Source organism: Aricia agestis, chromosome 14 (genome assembly GCF_905147365.1).
Source record: "Aricia agestis chromosome 14, ilAriAges1.1, whole genome shotgun sequence".
NCBI lineage: Eukaryota > Metazoa > Arthropoda > Insecta > Lepidoptera > Lycaenidae > Aricia > Aricia agestis.
Genome location: NC_056419.1, coordinates 3,848,637 through 3,869,453, shown reverse-complemented (window position 1 = coordinate 3,869,453; position 20,817 = coordinate 3,848,637). Strand labels below are relative to the sequence as shown.

Below are 20,817 nucleotides of genomic sequence, written 5' to 3'. Positions count from 1 at the left end.
AAAATACATTGCAGGCATAATCATGCCGAACTTCGGCCGCGTTTTTTCGGCCTAGTGTGTTTAGACATTTAGTGTGCGCTTGAAACGACAAAATCGACCTCCAGCGGATCGATTTTAGTACCACGACTTCGTTTTGTAATATTTATACCTTCGACCAGGCTGTCTCGCTGATCCGCAAACGCTGTCTCTCATGCAATTTGGCCCTGAAATCGAAGTGACATTCGTTAAACGAGAATCTGGCCCTAGATTCCATTATAGAATGTGCTTGAAAATATTATTCATACGACTGCTTTCAGTATTTCGTCGTTTGTGTGTTTGTTATTGATTTCGTATTTATAGGGCCTATTAATGGCATGCATATTTTGCATCTTATATATAAAATGCTTTTGCGGTATTTGTATGCAAACTCTTCCGAAACTGCTTGATTGATTTTGTTGAGAATTTATTTTGTGATTATCGGGTAGGTATGAAAATTTACCAATATGTAATTTTTAAGCCTTTTTTAGAATACTGGCATTTAGGGTCTATACAGACGAACTGAAAGCCAACCGCAAATTGCATTTCAAGTGCAGTTTGCAGTTGACACGACTGCAATAGAATTGCAAACCATTATCAACTGCATTCAAACTGCAATTTGCGTTTGGATTGCAGTTGAAATGCAGTCCGTCTGTAATCTGTATAGACCCTTATTGTATTTAACCTGTAAAAAATTGTGTAGAAAATATACATAATATTATAATGGTTATCTTACTTCAAAAGTTTAATGCGTCCAAAAGGAAGACAAACGGCCTGAATGAATTGCAAGCTTCAATTTTAAATTACAGGACATGACTTAAATCTTATGAACACAAAGTTGGAAAAAGCGGTTGTATAAAAAAGGCTTACACCGGATAGCAACCAGTTTCAAATAATAAAAAGCTTAACTTTGATCTTTCGGGTAGAGAAAGGTCTAACATATTATTCCAAAAGGTTTCTCTTTTATTATCAGCAAATGTAAACATTTTTATATGTAAACCGTTATTCAAAAGCTTAACTCGCTTTTGGTTTTCCAGTGGAATTGCTTAATAAGTAGTTCTCAATATTTTTGTTACTGTATATAATACGTTAGGTATGTTTACAGATTATTTGAAAAAAAAACGAAAACGAAATTTCCATTTTATTATTCTGAAAAAAAATCCCACAATAACAAAATCAAACCTATCTGAACTATCATATTATATATCGTATACGCGTCAAAATCTCTATAAAGCGGCACCCGGCTGCCGCATAACAGTTGAAAATCTATTGTGTCTGCAATTTCCACGGTCGAGGTATTAATGGAAGTTTATCCGTCTACTAAGACGGGAAAATGCCCTGGCGTTTTAGCATTTATGGACAGATACTAACATTTTGCCCATCTTTAGACTAACAAGTATCAAGTTATATCTTCACAGTATATAAAATTAATAGTTACGCCGATAAAACGACTCTAACATAACAAGTATCAAGATCGTTATTCGCGCTGACGTAAAGGCATCCACGGGAGCACTAAATAAATTTAGACCGAAACGGGCCAACTATCAAAGGAGTCGACAAAAAAATAACAAAACTCGAGTACGCGGGCTATGGAGCGCAACAAAAATTTAATTTCGCTACAAACTTGGTACGGTATCTTAAATTACTGACATGGCGTCTAACTTTTCTTATTAGCGTCACATGCTGTTGCTCTGGTAAAGTCAGCGTCAGATTTTTCTAGAAGAAAGAAAAAAAGAAGCCAATGGACATGCAGGGCGATTCACAATTCCCGTTCGACACGGATTCGGACTGTGCGGTCTACGGGGCTAAAATGGTCGCTTTGAAGAATCATGATATGAATCATAATATGATTCATTTTTCTGAAATTGCAAAATGCAACTCTGTTTGCAATTCATTTCTGTATTTTTGTACTGACTTCACATTTGTCAGTTTGACAGTTTTGACAATTCATTTGCTAAATGTGGCCATTTTAGCCCCGCTGGTCATTGGATGTCGCGCGATGAATTTTCCGAATACGAGTCGACACACGCATTTTGAACCTGAATACTTTTTTTTTATGAAATAAGGGGGCAAACGAGCAAACGGGTCACCTGATGGAAAGCAACTTCCGTCGCCCATGGACACTCGCAGCATCAGAAGAGCTGCAGGTGCGTTGCCGGCCTTTTAAGAGGGAATAGGGTAATAGGGGAGGGTAGGGATGGGAGGGGAATTGGGGAGGGTAGGGAAGCGAATAGGGTAGGGGATTGGGCCTCCGGTAAACTCACTCACTCGGCGAAACACAGAGCTAGCGCTGTTTCACGCCGGTTTTCTGTGAGAACGTGGTATTTCTCCGGTCGAGCCGACCCATTCGTGCCGAAGCATGGCTCTCCCACGTATAAACTATATATACTGGATAGATAATAATTATAACTGTAATAACTATATAATAATTACATTATGATTGAACTTTAAACTAAAATGACAAGCCTGCCTGACAAGTAGCAATGTATTTTTAAAATATTTTTAAAGAAAGAATTCAATTTCCACAAAATTAATAATTTGGCTATAGCTCTGAGGCTATAGCCTATTATACAAGCATTACTACATAGCTGAAGGTATAATGTCAGATTCAAAAAAAACTAAAATAAGCGCACGGCTACATTATAACTAAGCCACTTTAAGTATTTACTTACGCAGACACATGCACGAAACTACGCCATTTCACATTTTCGTACCACCATCTCTCTTCATTTTTAATAAAGGAAAATCACGGACAAATTTACTCAGAACTTCTAAATTAATCTCTCAATATCTCAACTACCTTCAGATAGTTCAAAGAACAAAGTCCACTCAATAATACTTCTCTTCAATTTCGTCCTTTATCTGAGTCCGCAGTAAAGTTATCTCGGCAATTTATGAATAGTAGGCTCGTTGGGCCCAAACTTAATATCAGGGGCATCGATGCCCCAACTTAAGAGTTATCGTTCTTTGTAACTTCGCTTTTTTGGCTGCTATAAATTTAATGTCAACTTACGGAAGCCTTTACTTCTTCAATCCTGTATTTTAAAGTTTAATGAGCTGTTCACGACTTCATTATCCTCTATATTAAAAAAAAACGTGTTGTGAATTTTAGTCTTGAAATGTTTTTGGAAGTCTAAGGAAGATTCATACATAGGAGGATAGTGATATGAAGTTCACCGGGTCATCTAGTTTGTAATATTCACTCTATGATTAAGAGCTAAGAGCAACATTGCTCTGTTGCGTAGCATTGCCGTAGCCCGTAGCGGAAATAAGGCAGCTTAGCTCATACGTTGAAAACAATGTAACCTGGGTGGGTTGCACCAACTTGAGAGAGCACACATTAGAGACACGACAGTTTTTAGTCAATCTTGTTTCACATAGACGAGTCAGCTTTACGATTAAAGAAAAACAGTTGTGTCTACCACGCGGCGCATACCAAGACGAAACTGTTTTGTCTACGACGACGCAACGCATACATCAGACTAGGTACACCGCTAGACAATTTTGTCGTTGATGTGCGCGCTCGCATACATTTCAAAGGGAAGCCGACAGTCGTTAGTCAGACTTGTCGCGTTGCAGTTCTTGTACGCATTAGACAATTTTGTCCATGAGACGTTTTGTTTCAAATGTGCGCGTCTAGTACTTTTTATTATGCGATAGTCTGTCTAAAAACTGTCGTGTCTCCAATGTGCGGTCGCCTTTACTGTAACTATAACTTTAACTATAACATAATGTTAAATGAACTGTCAAATCTCTAGTAAAAGTCAATAATGGACGCCATATTTGACGATAACCTTAACCTTAACTTTAACAACGTCTCTGGTCCCACCACCAACCCTAAGTAACTAAGTAATAATATTATAATCTTTTCATAATTATAATAAGTACAACTTTTTAATTCTGAAATATTATGATAGGTTTTTTATAAAATTTATTCAATATGCATCTGAATAATATTTTTTTATTATTTATCACATTTTTAGCAGTCAGAAGGTTGTTAAAGTTTTATTACAGTCGATTAGAGTTAGAAAAGAAAGTCAGAATATAAACAAGGAAAACTCCCGTGTTATTTCAGATCAAAAATAACCTGCCACTGCAAAACAAGATAACTTTCGTAAAACCCCAATAAAAAACTTACGATCCTACGGGAATATTTTGGTGACTGGATGAAACAGGAACTAATGATTAGTTCTCATTGCAAGTGAGACAATAATAATAATAATAATAATATCTATGGACGCTTCACACCACATCAGTCTGGCCCCGTGGTAAGTAACTGAAGGACTTGTGTTACGGGTATCAGACAACGGAAATATATTTATTACTCTTATACTATACATATATTTAAGATTTTTATTATATGATACACATATTTAATACACATCCATGACCCAGGAACTTTGAAAACTTTTCCTTTTCTTCCGTCGGCGGGATTTAAACCCGCAACCCCCGGCTTGAGCTACCAATAGCCCACCAACTGAACCACAGAGGTCGTCGAATGCATTTTCTAATAAGCTATTCAAAATTGAAATAGACAGCCCAAAAAAGTAAGCAACAAGTAAGTCCAATATGTATTTATTTGTATAGCTAGTAAGGTTCAATTCATTTTTTTATTTTTATTTATTAGAGTCAACAAACAGTAACCAAACCAGTTCATCGCATAACCTCGTCAACCTTATCGCTTCATCTTATGTATCCACTTGGGAGAACACACCCATGTCTTTGTCATCCAAACTAGGTAATTATCGCTAATGTCATGTTAAGTGACAATGTCATCTACGCCCAGTTGAACGAAAAAACCCAACACTAAGACATCCTTGTAGTTATGTGCATAAAATCACGACAAACGTCACCTCTGAAATCCATTTGGAATTCACGTGACATACTTTGATTTATATTGTCGTCTGTTTCAGTGACACGGGGACATTATGTGCACGGAAAAATCTTACAACGAGGATGCTACTTCATATTTTCCGTATAATAAATCTTAAGGGGGAGACACATCTGTCAAAAGTGTAAAATATGTATTTCTTCTAATACAGTCGCTTCCGCTGTAAGTGAATAAGATGCATGCGCGCCCCGAGATGGAAAATTTTAGTTGCGCTTCGGTACTTTTGTTATTTACGTCCGAATTACACACCTGGGTTCCGTACGTGCCGGGAAAATTTAAAGTGACGTACCGTTTAGAAAAAAATGTGTAGAGGGGGTGAAATTGAGTTGTATGGTAAATTCCCTTCTCTACGTTCAGCCATATTGAGTAAACAAAATTGTAACAGTGTACAGCATGACTGGTGAGACATGATCAACACTCAAGGAGGGTACTCGGTACTTGATTCTCATTATAATTATCTAATAAAATTAAGTACTTAATTTTTGACCAAATAATTCCCTTTAAATAAATGAATCATGGACACTTAGTAAATTACTATCCGCGCGCGGTGTCCATGCGTTGGGTAAATAATTATTTAACTTTAAGCTACATTTGCTCAGTGATCAATAATTGATATTTTTTTTCAACTAATATAATAGCCAAATATTACGTCCTCGAGTATTGAACATGTCTCACCAGTCATGCTGTATAATATAGCATGTAGATAATAGACGCAATAATTGTCGATGATGGGCAATCAAAAATCAAAAATATGTCTCTCTAGTAGTTCATTTTCGCTTGTATCGTCCATCAAATTATTATGCCAACGTAGCTGAGAGGCCACATATTATAATGTAATAATTATTATTAGGTTCAAATTCGTACCGAAGTATGAAGTAAAAAAACAATGAAAGTATGCCTACAAAAAATAAGGGAGTCTTATCAAAAAATCATGAACATGAAAAGAAATATCCCGTGGTAATAGTGCATTTTAATCAACAAAAAGTATTATAATTAGTTTGTCACAAAAGGTTATTAACAAGGAACTATCCCATTCAAATTTTTAATATTTTAATAACAGGCTATAAATAATTAAGTAACAAAATCAAAGTTTACGTAAAACCTCAACTATTGATTTACATTATGAATTTAAAAGTTCCACAGAACTGTGATCAGTTACGTCCACGTGTCGACGCGCTCATGCCGAAGTTATTGCTTATTGAAATCGATCGGATACCACCAAAGATCTAGTGGCTAGATGTGACCGGAGAAATAGTTGATTCTACATGAAGAAATTATGTCATTAATGACCTAGTATTATGAATTTATGACCAATGACGAGTAGGCGTGTTCATGAATTTACCAATTGTATATTGTTAGGTATTATGTTAGTAACAGCTATTGATACTGCTTTTATATTCGACAAGAGTATCAATATGAGCTATCACAAATATTGTAACGAATTAATTTTGTCATTTTGCTACCACTTTTGGCGACTAGATTAATGACATCGTAAGTCAACAACAATGGTAAAAACTGCGCTTGTCATGTCACAGATTACTAAATAGTTACTACGTAAGCCATGTAGTAACTGGAATTTACCTCGATTTTCGAGTAAATTACAAATTATAAAGAGAACAATCACACAAAAACGTTAACGTGTTTCGGATTATCTAGCGATTACAATCTTTGGTAACAATGATATTTTTCACTCCACCATTATGTGGCTATGAAAATGTGAAAACTATTATCCCTTTATCGTTATAGTAAAGTGCTAAAGACTTCGCTTTTTGTTGGATCAAAGGAAAAATTTAACCCTAGATAAAATGGCTTGTAACTCCTGAGTTCTTTTTTAGTTTTTTTTACGTGCGATTATGGTGGCATTTGTCATAATATGAACTTGATTTACAATAATTAGTATGTTTATTGAAATAAATAACTGTCGAGTCCATTAAATAATTAAAAGGCGCATTAGCATAGCGTTCAGATAAAAAAAAACTTGCGGCTCCTATCCAAACTCATCAACTCTTTAATTTCCCACCAAAAAACGGTTTTACGTTTGACGTCTCTATGTCTCATCTTTTTGGGTGTATCTACTCGTGGCATCGTATTATCCAGACGGATTAACAGATTTTATTAAAATATTACTTAATTTAACATTATATTACTTTAAAAAGTGTAACACGTGTTTAAAACTCTATACATTTGTCGCCTTTTCAATTTCACATCAAAGCCGTTTGTGGCCTTAATTAGCAGATCCTCGGTTCGGGAGCGATTCGTGTGGAAATTATTGTTTATTGCCAATAGCTCGAAGACGGCCAGTGGTACGGAAAATTGAGGTAAAATGTACGCTTGGCCCGGTTTCGTATGAATCTTGAATTTGCCCGATAATTAACGAACGAGGTGAACATTTTTGGGTATATTGTTTTGTGATGGATGAAAAATGCTATAAACTGTGATGGTTTGGATGAAAGTTTTATGTAGGAAAGAAAAGAAAAAAAGATATATTCGTAAATAAATAGTTCATAGAGTAAGAAGTTTTAAATATTTTACAATTGAACAGTTCCCCAATCTAGGAAAGGTCTGTCCTTTGAGACAGTTTCAGAAAAGACAGCTTTTCAAAGAATAAGACTTTTCGCTTTCCATGATAGTGATTCAGATAATGATTATAAAAGCTGCAGTATCGTTACTGCAGCTATTATAATCATTATCTGAATGATGATCACATTTGATCACATGATCAGTGATCACATTTAAAACAACTCAAACTTCAACATTCCCTCAGACACTCACAAAAAGAAATTTTAAAATTTACCGCAAAAGAACGTGGCGAAAGAAAGTTAACATCGTTCTCAAGTATGAAGTAGGTCATAAAGTCACTCTGTACTTATGAATATTTGAAACACTACTCAAGTTTTCTTAAACTATCGAAAAACTGCATAAAACAAGCGCAGGTGCACAAACAGAGCGAAATAAATATTCATACACCGGAGTGTTCTTTCAAAATTACTTTCTGTTTATCTTTGCGGTTTATGGCCCAAAGTTGCGCCATAATTTGGAACAAAGTCTTTGAAACTAAGTTTAGTTATGAATGGAACTTCAAAGTGTGCATACAAAGTAAAAGATGCGACTAAGTGACCGAAAAGTTGAATATTATGCGGCGCTTTTCAACGTGACAACTGACCGAAAATTATGACTTTTGGACGATTAAATTCGGTTACATTTCGTGAAAATACTGCTTCAGTTTCATATCCAAACTTTGCAACATATTCGGATGGTGCATACTGTATAGCATTAATGTAGCAATATTGTCTTAAAATTAGCGGTCGTACTTAAACTTAAGAGAGGGTCTTATTAAGGAGAAAGAGGGTATGATTGAAACCATACAACCTAATTTAATTTACGGTCATAATAGAAAGATTTTACATACTTTTAGTTATTCAAGATAGTTCGTAGAAATGTGATTTTGGAAGAAATTCAACAGATAGGAATCGCCGATGCCAACTTGCGAACTCCGCGTCGATGTCAGAATAAAGTTTTTATCTGATTTCCGTTACGAGCGCTCCTACTTTTTTTGGGCTTCGGTTCTAATCAGAGCAAATTATTTGCAACTTTTTATATTACTGACGTAAAATTTGTTCCTCTTGTTTGTTGATATTGGTTCGTTACGTAAATCGCCTTAACTTTTTCTATTTCAAATCTCTTTTGTTTCCATTGTGTTTTAGAGACATAAAAGTAACTTAATCAATTGTTTTAATACCTAAAGTCACGTTTTTGTCACGTTTAGACTAATCGAATCAACTCGTTAAAATCAATATTTTATCCAGGGCTTTTATTGCAGAGATTAGCATATCAGATATTTCATTCTTGACAGCAGACTGCTGCCTTGTAGCTGGTCTAAAAATTATTATACCCGCGATCACTGTCACCGATTATTATGATAATAACGATATACCATAGTAAAGTATAAGTATATACCGTACGACAAGTACATTCAAATGTAACTCTTCAAGCCCCTATGTAAATAACAATACACTTCATATTATTTATTTCGGAGTTCATTAATGAAATAGCTATTGATAATCCAGAAACAATAGCTCCAAAGGTCTTTGTTTCGTTCCAAGAAGTTTCCGGTACAAATTATTCAGCCTCCTAATAGCCGGTCGCTTCCTTTAATATTCCTTTAAAGGTTACAGCGATTTTGTTATTGTATACCAAGAAATAAAAGGCATTACATGTCGTGCAGTTATTTTAATCAGGTATTTCGTTTCGATTAGGATTAGGCGGCTTAAATTGGTTTTGTAACGATTTTATACTAATTTTATTATTATTACCTATATCATTTTTTGTGTTACAATGGTTTATTATTTTATTTTGGATTTATCTACTTCTATTTCACTATTGTTTTTTTTTATTATTCTTGTTTTAATTAAATTATTTATGATAAAAATGAATAAATATTTTATCATTTACCATTTTTACTTCGATTTCATTGGCTATATTTATCATCTATACTAGTTATGGATATTACAATGTAATATATCAATTAGTCATGATTAATAGTTTAATTTTTATCGTAAGTTCACCGCCATTTTCATTTTCAGCAAATGCAAAACCTTCCCGTAAACGCTCTGAAAATTCTGCCATCTTTCAGGTCGGTTGGACCTTCACAGTTGACTACCAAGGAATGAATATTAAATTTGCGGCGAGCCTAACGTTTGACCCTCCTGTATTCTACGACATTTTTTTGTAGGACGTTACTATCTAACGTAGAGGGAGATCTTTACAGGAATCATTTTACATCGCGACGCAATTTATACCAGCACTTAACGTTTCTGAATGAATGCCTTCGTGGATGGCACTTTCTGTATTTATTAAGTTTTTTTAGTAATTTACATTTTCAGGAATAGCCGTGTTATTTTGTGAGCTAGAACTAAACGAGTTAATAAAATTTACACGGTGTGGACACTTTACTTCCCTATGTTTTCATAATTGATTTTGGAAGTAAGTACCCAAAATTGTACATATAGCATCCAATATCATTTATGAAAAAAAAAGTTGAAAAGTATGATAATGTCTGCAGTAACCTAAAAATTAACTTATAAATCAGATTAGATACCAGACGAAAGCCAGAAACAAGAAACTGAACTTCATATGAATTATTATTATTATTGACAAATAGTAAACAATTATAAACCACACTTTAAAATAAAAGAAGCAATACGATTACTAATAAAAAATAAAAACGCCGACATTTAAAATGCACTCTTTTTTACCAAGCTGTAAGTTTTTTTTTTCATTTCTGCGCTATGACTGAGTTTATGCCATTACAACCTTTTCGAAAATAGGTCTTCCATAATGACAGTAAAAAAATAGGTCTCACGACACAATTAATTTAAAAACAAAGAAAGTGCATTTGGGCAGTATCGATCGGGCTAGACGCGGGCGAGGCGTTCAATTATTCAACCTACTTCCGCGGCGCTCGTTACATCTCGCCCGGAGTGTATTACACTTTTATGGTGTTCGCTTCCCATACACCGTTTATACCCAACGGGTCACGTTTCAATGTTTTCCCTGGATTCTGGAATTGAGTGTTCTAAACTTTAAAAAATCTCGCCTAGAGTATATAACACATTTATAGTGTTCGCTTCCCATACACCGTTTATACGTAACGAGACACGTTTCAATGTTTTTCCTGAATTTTGGAATTAAAGTGTTTTAAAATTAAAAATAGTAGGTATAATAATATTATGATCTTCTGATGAAGATCATATTGTTATGATTAATTCCAGACTTTTTTTTTATGAAATAAGGGGGCAAACAAGCAAACGGGTCACCTGATGGAAAGCAACTTCCGTCGCCCATGGACACTCGCAGCATCAGAAGAGCTGCAGGTGTGTTGCCGGCCTTTTAATAGGGAATAGGGTAATAGGGGAGGGTAGGGATGGGAAGGGAAGGGAAGGGAATAGGGTAGGGGACTTCCAGACAAATTCCATTTGAATTCTAAGAGTTTTATCACGTTACATGATTAAAAATAGAGGCAGAAATTTTAATAGCATGAAGTTAACACATAAAAAAGTTAAAAAGTTTTTAAGTTAAAGTTAAAACATATTATTATCCTGCTTATGTCAACGCACGTGGTCACCCTACACATACCCCTATGATGTAATAAAATAGAATTGCAGTATATTATTTACGTTCCCAAACTGGCAATCCAATAAAATTAAGGTTATTGTTATCGTAATATATTAGGCTCTATATGGGATAGAGTTCTTTATGGTTATGGCAAGTGGACCGAAGTTTTGATCCGCTTTCATGGAATAGCTTTGTGGTGGGTTACTACAAAGATGGTCCAAAAATAGTAAAGTTGTCCATACTAGCTATTTCCTTAGCAATATTGCCCATAGATAATATTTTTGTATTTCTGTCTGCTATTTCACGATTAAAGTGCTAAACCGATTTAAGTCAATTTTTTAAAATATTTCTATCAAATATATATCATTAAATCCATGAGAGAAAGACTAGTAAAATACTTTTTTTGTTGTGACAAAATGTATAGTTCTAGCGTTCTAGCGTTATAAACGATTTTCTACGTAATGTATTCGAAGGCATCATCAAGTAAATTCTAGTAGATTGAAAAAAGCAAAATAATGAGTAAATAGCGCTATGAGCCCAACTAAAAAGTAAGATGAGTAAGAGCATCTTCCAATAACAACTAAGGTTGTCGACCAACTAGCATCTAGATGAAATTTGGGCAATGGACCCCAGTTGCTAGGGTTGTCACCGTTTCAAAAATACTCTAAAAGTTCGAAGGTGTGGCCCATGTAACCCAAATATCAAAAAAGTTTCGACAGCACTGCGCACAGTGTCCAGCGAGCCCTCGTAACCTGATTTCGAGGAACCAATTCCCAAAAGGGTCGAGTTTTATTCACTGTGTATCCCTGTGTCTTATAACACGTATACAGATAACATATTTTACGTCACAGGGAAAACTGACAAAATATGACATAATTGTATCACAAACTTGAGAATTGATATATCTATACCTACATGCTATGATATTCTATTAAAACATCATTGCCTACATGTAATTTTGTAGCAATAAGTTGTTGGTGTATCAATTTAAAAAAATAAATGAAAAAACATTAAGTGGAAAAGTAAGAACTAAGTAAAACAAACTGTTTATAATTTTTTTTGTTAGCCTATACTTTCCCACTGCTGGGCAAAGGCCTCCCCCAGGGTCGTCCACTTGTCTGGTCTGCCTGGGTAACGGTGGCGCTGGAGCGATCCAGCGCCACCGTTGACCAGGCCGGCTGGTACGCCTCCAGCTCATGGCGCCATCTTTTCCTAGGCCGGCCACGGTAGCGTCTTCCATCTTCAATTCTATTATGCAACGGTTATTAACTAATTTTTACCGATGTGTAATTTTAATATTTATAGGTTTCCGACCGATTCATTTTGACACGAAAATTATAGCCAATCTTTGAAATCTATTAATTGCATAAGGACAAATAAACCCCTAAATAATATAAGTTATCTTAATGCGAATATTTTTCATAAAGATACTGATAAGTGATAAAAAAAATATTACATTCGTTAATATTGTAATTTGATTGTAATGCCGTATGAGTGATCTAACACTGATTGAAGTCAGCTATGATAATAAATATAGATAATATTTTAATAAAGTTATCGCCGCATTAATTGCTGCAAGAATGATGATTAATATTCATATTTTGGCAACTTTTTGTTCACAAAATCCAAAAAGTGTAAACAATTAATATGTCTAACACTAACTAATGAAGAAAAGAGCAGTATTTAGCGTATTCGTATGCCTCATGTGGCTTTATCTATGTGCCAGACAGAAACAAATAGAAATTGTAAGTTATTAAATTGTATGTTTTTAATTAGGGGTGTAATGTGGATCTTTTTATAAGAAGTGGTGGAAACATGCATCAAAATAAATGGCGTGCTTGGCTGCACACATTTCCTATTCTATACTTATAAAATAACATCATATTTTATATTTTGTTTGACTGCAATTTCCTGATTTATTTATAAATACGTCCAAGACGTACCTACCGTGACAAACAAATATTAAGTTGGAGTAGATATTTTGTTCGTGAGAGCCCTTATGTCTGCGAAGTTTTCTAAAAATCAAAAGCTCTGACTCAGAACTTGAGTCTTGTTTGAAGTTTATTTTTTATTGTGTATTGCAGATATACATTTTTGTTTCTGTCCTTTATTGATGTGTCTATTTATGAGTTTCAGTATTTTTGATATGCTATCAATCAGCTTTTATGGCCAAAGTAAGCTATGGTGTCTAAATAAAATTATATAAAGTATTTTACACTTTATTGATCGTTGTAACCACTGATCATTTTTAAGAAACAAATATTTGTTAATTCAGTTACTAGTTTTTAGGGTTCCGTAGCCAAATGGCAAAAAACGGAACCCTTATAGATTCGTCATGTCTGTCTGTCTGTCTGTTTAACAAATCCTGTCTGCGACAACTCTACAACTGTCGGTATTCCAAAAAGCAATAAAATTTGTGAAATCCTTGCATGCCATACCGAAGACCCGTTCAGACATGGTTGAAGAAATTTTAAATAAAATTTTTGTAGTGCTTGAAATATTGCGATGGCTAAAATTTATAACATGTTAGCAACATAATATTTTATGGAATTCTAAAAATCTAGACACGTCTGTCTAGATTTTTACATTGCATAGTCATATCATATCGAGACAACATGCGTAGTTTCGACATTTGTAATTTGTGTAAGGATTTCTTGTATGAAAGTTTTTATAAGCCATGGTGCAGGTACTATGAATTAAAAAAAAACTTTTTTGATTTATAAACTTAGGAACGGGTATAACCTAAGTTTGTAAATATTATGCATATTCCAGAAATAAATAAATTTATGAAGTATCAGCAATGAGTACAATAAATATTAATATTTGTATGATTGCAATAATATTTCATGAAATGAAAAACTGAAATACTTTCACAATTTTATTGCTTAAATCAAAAGTAAGGTGGTTCTCAGATTTGACAATGAGTGATTCCTGTCGTGGGGTCATCGGCAAGAGCAAAGCAGATCAGACTCTCAAGTCTCTGAAGCGCTTGAGTATGCTGGGCCTCGTCGATCACATCATTAAACATTATGAACGGAACGAAATTTAAAATAGACATTGGCTCTCTTGAAATCTCCTCCGCTGGGCCTTCCAAAGCGTCTCCTGTAGTTGACATGCAGTAATCAATATCAATCAGACTGAGCCCAGCAGCGCTCGCGCATTGGAAACTCTGCTGCAAAAAAGATGGGTACGGTGGAGCGAATTCGCAGGCCATGTAGCTAACTTGTGCATCTTGGTTCCCCTTCAGCATGTCCAAAGAGCAGCGCTGAAGGCGATTAGCCCAGCAATCGGCATCGCTGAACTGGCAGACAAGTCCGTTTTCTGTCCGTTGCGTTCGGCCCCAAGGTACGAATTCTATATCCAGGTACTGCTTGTACTTCTCGTACACGGGAGGCAGTCCACCGATGAACCTGACCGTGTCACCGCATCCTGATGTGGTTCCGATGGTAATCTTGATTCTGCCATTCACTGTCTGCAATTGGGCACTGGCGAATGATACACAGACCACAAGAAGCGTTGCCAATATCGTTCGATCCATTCTGTATATGAACACGCTGTGATGGCAACTGATTATGTTAACGAATTTATACCGAATACCTATTACTTATCTCTATAAGATATTTTTTGGTGATAAGATAAATGTTATCCATAAATCCGATACTGTGATTAGTTTCATCACAATTTATATTTTAACAACTAATTAAATTTACGAAATCAAAACAAAATTATTATGTTTTAAAGTTTATAAAGACATTTCAAATTGATTTTTTGAGAATTTTCTTGATCCTTACGTGTATTCTTATAATGCGAAAGTCTTTCTATCTGTTTGTTTCTTCTTTGCACTTTTTCTGCGGCACGGAGTTGCGACTAACATTCAGCCCTTAAATATAATAACGAAAGTTATTTACACTAAATGTAATAGTAGGGGAACCCTAGAATTTTTTTTTTTATTACTATCAAGCTAATTTTTGTGACTATCTTCATTTTGATAAGACGAACAACATTTTTATTTGCTAAAAATCTTGAAAGTGGTAGCTAACAGAAATGAACGAATTTCATACTTTGACTTGATGGTCCTAAAATATGGATTGTTCTGTTTGTAGGACAATGTTACTCTTAAATTATATAACTATTAACCTATCAATATACAAAAAATCAGCTGGTTAGGGTTCCGTTTTAGGGTTCAGTATTCAACACGGTTTTGTTGATTAAAAAATTGGTTCACTGCTGGCGTCTTTTCTAGAGAACATACAGTTCTTTAGAAAAGACGCCAGGCACGAGAGTTCGTTATAAAAACAAGAAACGCATTTAAACTTCAAACCGAGAGACAGTAGACATTTTCCATTACGTGAAATGAAAAAAATCTTATTACATTTTATGTTTGTACATAGTCCATATTGCTAAGTTCTTTAGGAGGGTGCGGACTTAATATAACGGGGAACAGCGCAATGTATTCATAAACTTCACGAACAAAAACAACTTTAAAACAATTTCCCCTCGTGCTAAAAGTATTTCAAGGTAATCTTCTAAGAATGCAGGAACTCCATGTTCCCTCATATTTTTATGATTATTTTTTTAATGGCTTAGAAGCATTGTCTTGTCTTTTTGGATATTAGGGAATTTATGGAGCGTTTTTGTTTAAAAACACCTGGTTCTTGTTGTTGAAGTGTTTTATAAAACTTACAAGTTGAAAAAAAGTTTTATTCCATTTACTAAAAGCATTCGAACGGACTTAATCAAGAGCTACACTTACGACACAAAATGTTCTTCTATTGCTACTCTTTGGATACTAGGTACTTCATTTTGTACTTATAGTAGGTAATAAAATTGTTTCGTTATCTCTTATGCAGGGTGTAACAAAACTAAGTGATAATTCTTTAGGGTACACACCCCCTTCTTTAGGGTGTGTCCCCTGTATAGAGTTCACTGTGAAAGTAGCAGCGCTGAATGAGCAATTTTTTTAAAACTTTTGTATGGGAAAATTCATGACACCGGGCTTGCCCAGAAAAATTACATTTAAAGCTTTGCTCTTTCAGCACTGCTACTTTCACATTATATACCTACTGGTACTTTAACTTATATAGATAAGGGACATATAGTAGGTACACACCATACAGTATTATCACTTACTGCCGCACTCAGAGTGGAACATTTTGACATAAGCCCCATACATTATCTGTCAAACTCTTCATTAAATTGAAGGTTAATCGTAATTAAATGTCTCTGAGTACGGCGGTTAGGTTTGTATAAAATAATTAAATTACTCTTCTCACAATACTTAATGATTATGCTATCAACTAATTGTGTCATTCAAAATATTATTTTCTTTTAGTTGATCATTAACAATTAACCCGTCGATCGAATACTAGGAATATTATAAAGGCGAAGGTTTGTTTGGATGTATGGATTTGTGGATGTGTGGATGTATGGATGTTTGTTACTCTTTCACGCAAAAACTACTGAATGTATCTTAATGAAACTTTACAATAATATAGCTTATACATCAGAATAACACATAGGCTACAATTTTGACCGACTTTCAAAATGGGGGAGGTGTTATGTTCGTTTTTTTATATGAATCAACGATTACTCCGCCGTTTGTGAACCGATTTTCAAAATGTTTCTTTTGGCGTACTGTACTCACAAAAGTGGTGATCTGATGCTGGGATCCATGGGTAATCGTGGGAACTCCTCAAAAATTTATATGGAAACATGTGGTGACTTCGGTTTCGTGGGAAGTAGTCGAAGCGTATGCTACCAACAAGTAAGATTTTGCACCGAGGTATACCATGATTAGGTTGGGAAGTTACTGAGAGAACTCCGGATTCCTTATACATGCAAGTTTGGGAGTTTCGGCATCGTTTTAAGAACGGAAAGCATATGCTACTATGCAAATTACATTCAACATCATCACCACTATCGCCTTATATGCATCCCATGATTATGAGCCTATTATGACCCTATTATTGGTAGTTTGGTACCTACTTTTCATAGTCATTTAGATCAAGATTCGATTTTGTTAAGCGATTTAAAAAATGTTTGTTTGATTGAACACGCTAATCTCAGAAACTATTGGTCCGATAAAAGAAATATTTCAGTGTTAGATAGCTCATTTATCAAAGAAGGCTATAGGCTATTTTATCACGCTAAAACTAATAGGACCGAAGAAACGCAGGAAATGTTGTTAAAACGGAAAATTATTAGCAAGGGTTTATCTCACGAACTACTGAAGCAATTTTGCATGTTATTTGGCACAGATATAGAGTAAACTACGTGAAGAGACATCAGCTATTTTGTTGCGAAAAAATGTACGATTTCCGTAAAATTCCTAATTTAAGCGGGCGAAGCCGCGCGGGACATCTAGTTAAGAAATAAAGTCTAACGAAGACAGACAGAAATAAAATAAGTAAATCTTGTCAAATAATTGCAACAAGGGACTTCATTTTTTAATTAATCCTTTGCAACTCCCCTCACAATTTATGTTTCTTATTAGACTCTATTATAACAAATGCAACGAGTTTTTCACAATTAGCTTTAAAAAATGCGGACCAACTCCCATTACTACACAGTACCGAGACACCTTAATCTTAATTCATTGCACAAATAGTCTTTGGTTTACATATTTAAAAAGTCCCCCACAAACGCAGTAATGAAATTGACTTCCCTGGAGAACCCCGGGTAGCAGGAATGAAGCTTGTATTGTTTAGCTAGCCTTTGGTACATTGGCCATTTCGTTATTGATTTCGGTGATTTGAATTCAGAAAATGAATTTCAATGAAATGAAGTGGTTTGGAGTTTATCATTAAAAAATTATTTAAGTACAAAAATAATTGATATACTTACTCATTATTGTATAATAATTGAATATTTATTTCTTTGAGTTACTGCAGGTCTAGAAAAGACGCATGAGTAACGCTCATCCAAAAGTCGACTTATATTGAACACCAATCAACGTTAGGCTTTAAGTTTTAAAAACATCTACTTTCATAATATTACGGTTGTCCGTTAGTCCATTTTAGACCCCCTATTTTCTGACTCAAGCTATTGAAGTATGTAGACTAAATATAGATTCATATGCCGTGCATGTTGATACAACGTCACATTGCATTGCAACTCATCAATATCATTGCGAATGCGTCCCCACTCCCCACTTCCCACTCCCCGCCCCCATGCAGGTCACGCAAATATGTTTTGACACCCTCTCAATTTGCTCCCGATCCTAAAAAGGTATCGTCAACAATGGGCGATATTAACGTAACCCACACGGGTATTATAAACACCCCCAAAACTTGCCTAATGAAATTAAACCATATTAGCGGATGGTCGCGTCGTGCGAGACCAGATTGTGCCCCAAAATTATCATGCCAAAGCGACTCAACGACTTCACTAGAAAATGCAATCTCGGTACGCGTGATATGGTTTTCGCGAGCCTTTTTTAGCGAGATTGATCTCGGTCGAGAGTTCTTGCGAGATTAACGAGATTGTACTCGAACATAGAAACGTAATGATCAAAGTGTTATTTTAATATTGTTTTCAACAAACGAGATCTTGCGAAATTATTTTTTATAAACTCAGGAGAACTTGCTTGAGTCTAATCTCGCGAGTTTTGCATTCCCTAGACTTCATCATTTGTTAGGGGAAAACATAGAATTAATACCTCACCTCTAAATCGTCAGTTACCCTGGATGGTAATTTCCCTTAAATATTTAAGTTTTCTCTTCGCCCTCCATCCGCAACAGGATTCAATTTCACGCCCCGAAAAGGGGTCCGCCTCGGACGATTCTCGCTTCCTTCAAATGTCAGGAGACAACTGTAAGTGTCCAATAAATTCTGAACTTTGCGCTTCCATTTGTCACTCGTTAATTTCCATTCGCTTCCTCCGCGGCCCCGCAGACGGGGTAGCTCAATTTATAATGGTGCCGGGAGCCCACGCGAAATATTTCGGTTGCATTCAAAATGGGAGCGACACGAAACCGATTTGAATCAATCTTCTGTCAAATTGGTACAAGTAGAGGGAGCATTTAGACTCGTTGATAAGGCAATAAAGCAATTTACAACGAAGCCGAAGAATGAAATATCAATTGCTGAGAAGTAAAGGGATGTCTGAATTGAAAATAGGAACATAACGTAACAATTAAATAAAATGTACAGTACAAATTAGATAAGGGCAAACAACAATATAAAATATCCATACTAATATTATAAATGCGAAAGTGTGTCTGTCTGTTATATTAATAATAATAATAATATCTATGGACGCTTCACACCACGTCAGTCAGGCGGCCCCGTGCTAAGTACATGAATGACCTGTGTTACAGGTACCAGACAACGGAAATATTTTTAATACTTTTATACTATACATAATATATTTAAGATTTTAATTATATCATACACATAATATTTGATACACATGTATTAAATATGTGTATGTACCCGGGAACATTGAAAAACTTTTTGTTCCGTCGGCGGGATTCGAACCCGCGAACCCTGGCTTGAGCTGCCACACACTCAACCAATTGAGCTACAGATGTCGTCTATATTACCTGTTCACGCCCAAATATGGGAGAGCTATGCTTCGGCACTTATAGGCGGCTCGACCGGAGAAATACCACGTTCTCACAGAAAACCGGCGTGAAACAGCGATTACGCTGTGTTTCGCCGAGTGAGTGAGTTTACCGGAGGCCCAATCCCCTACCCTATTCCCTTCCCTACCCTCCCCTATTCCCTTCCCTTCCCTTACCATCCCTACCCTCCCCTATTACCTCTTAAAAGGCCGGCAACGCACCTGCAGCTCTTCTGATGCTGCGAGTGTCCATGGGCGACGGAAGTTGCTTTCCATCAGGTGACCCGTTTGCTCGTTTGCCCCCTTATTTCATAAAAAAAAGATATTGCTGAAAAGAAAGCACATACAACGATGATTTTTATCCCGGAAAATGAACGGTTCCCGCGCCATAAACTAATTTTGACGCAACGGAGTTCTACTTCTTATTTTACTAGATAGTTTCGTACTCGAAAGGTAAAAACGGGACCCTATTACTAAGACTTCGATGTGTGTCCGTCTGTTCGTCTTTCCGTCTGTCTGTTTGTCTGTCTCCAGGCTGTATCTCAAGAAAGATGTCGAGCAAAAACAGCAGATTTTTCGGTATTTTTGCTCGATATCAATAATCGCAACAGGTAGGCACTTCAAATTTTCACAAAATCCTCAATTATATGTTTACTTTAATAATTATAATAAAATAAAAAAAGTAAATATTTAAGGGGGGCTCCCATACTAAAGACACAATTTTAGGCTATTTTGCTCTACAATGGTACCCTTCGTGTGCGAGTCCAGCTCGAACTTGCGCGATTTTTTAAGATAAGTTTCAAGTTAATTACTCGTACCAAGATAGCAGGAGCACAGAGATGTTAACATTAAGTGTATGGAGTCGTTTGACAAGGGTCTCTGTTCTGCGCTTTGTCGCAAATACTTGAAATGGCGTACGAAATAGCTGTGAAACTACGGGTACAGCTGTAGCTGCTGAATAGTTCATTTAGATTGAGAATGCTTATAGCAGTAGCTTGGAATGAAATGCAAAATGCTATAAAAGATAGAGGCGTTGAAGTATTTAATTATTATTTTGGGAATTGCGCTCTTGGAAATGCGTAGAAGTACTTTTAGTCGTGGTTATGATAAATATTATAATTATGTTGTTATAATATTATGGTAATGTCTACAAAAAATAGTAAACATTATATTATAACAAGATACATCATACATACTTAATACACGCACTTGAAAAAAACCCTTCGCCTATAGC

The 20,817-nt window shown here is 35.4% G+C and overlaps 1 protein-coding gene across 1 annotated transcript; it reads right to left on the bottom strand.

Annotated features, from left to right (window-relative positions):
* Positions 1-13,928: 13,928 nt before the first annotated feature.
* Positions 13,929-14,558, bottom strand: LOC121733886. Its single transcript, XM_042124286.1, has one exon. The coding sequence runs from the start codon at positions 14,556-14,558 to the stop codon at positions 13,929-13,931; it is 630 nt and encodes a 209-aa protein (XP_041980220.1).
* Between the last annotated feature and the right edge of the window lie 6,259 nt (positions 14,559-20,817).

Bases quoted from the DNA above. Each gene is read 5' to 3' on its own strand.
- LOC121733886 (XM_042124286.1), bottom strand. From the start codon at position 14,558: ATGGATCGAACGATATTGGCAACGCTTCTTGTGGTCTGTGTATCATTC.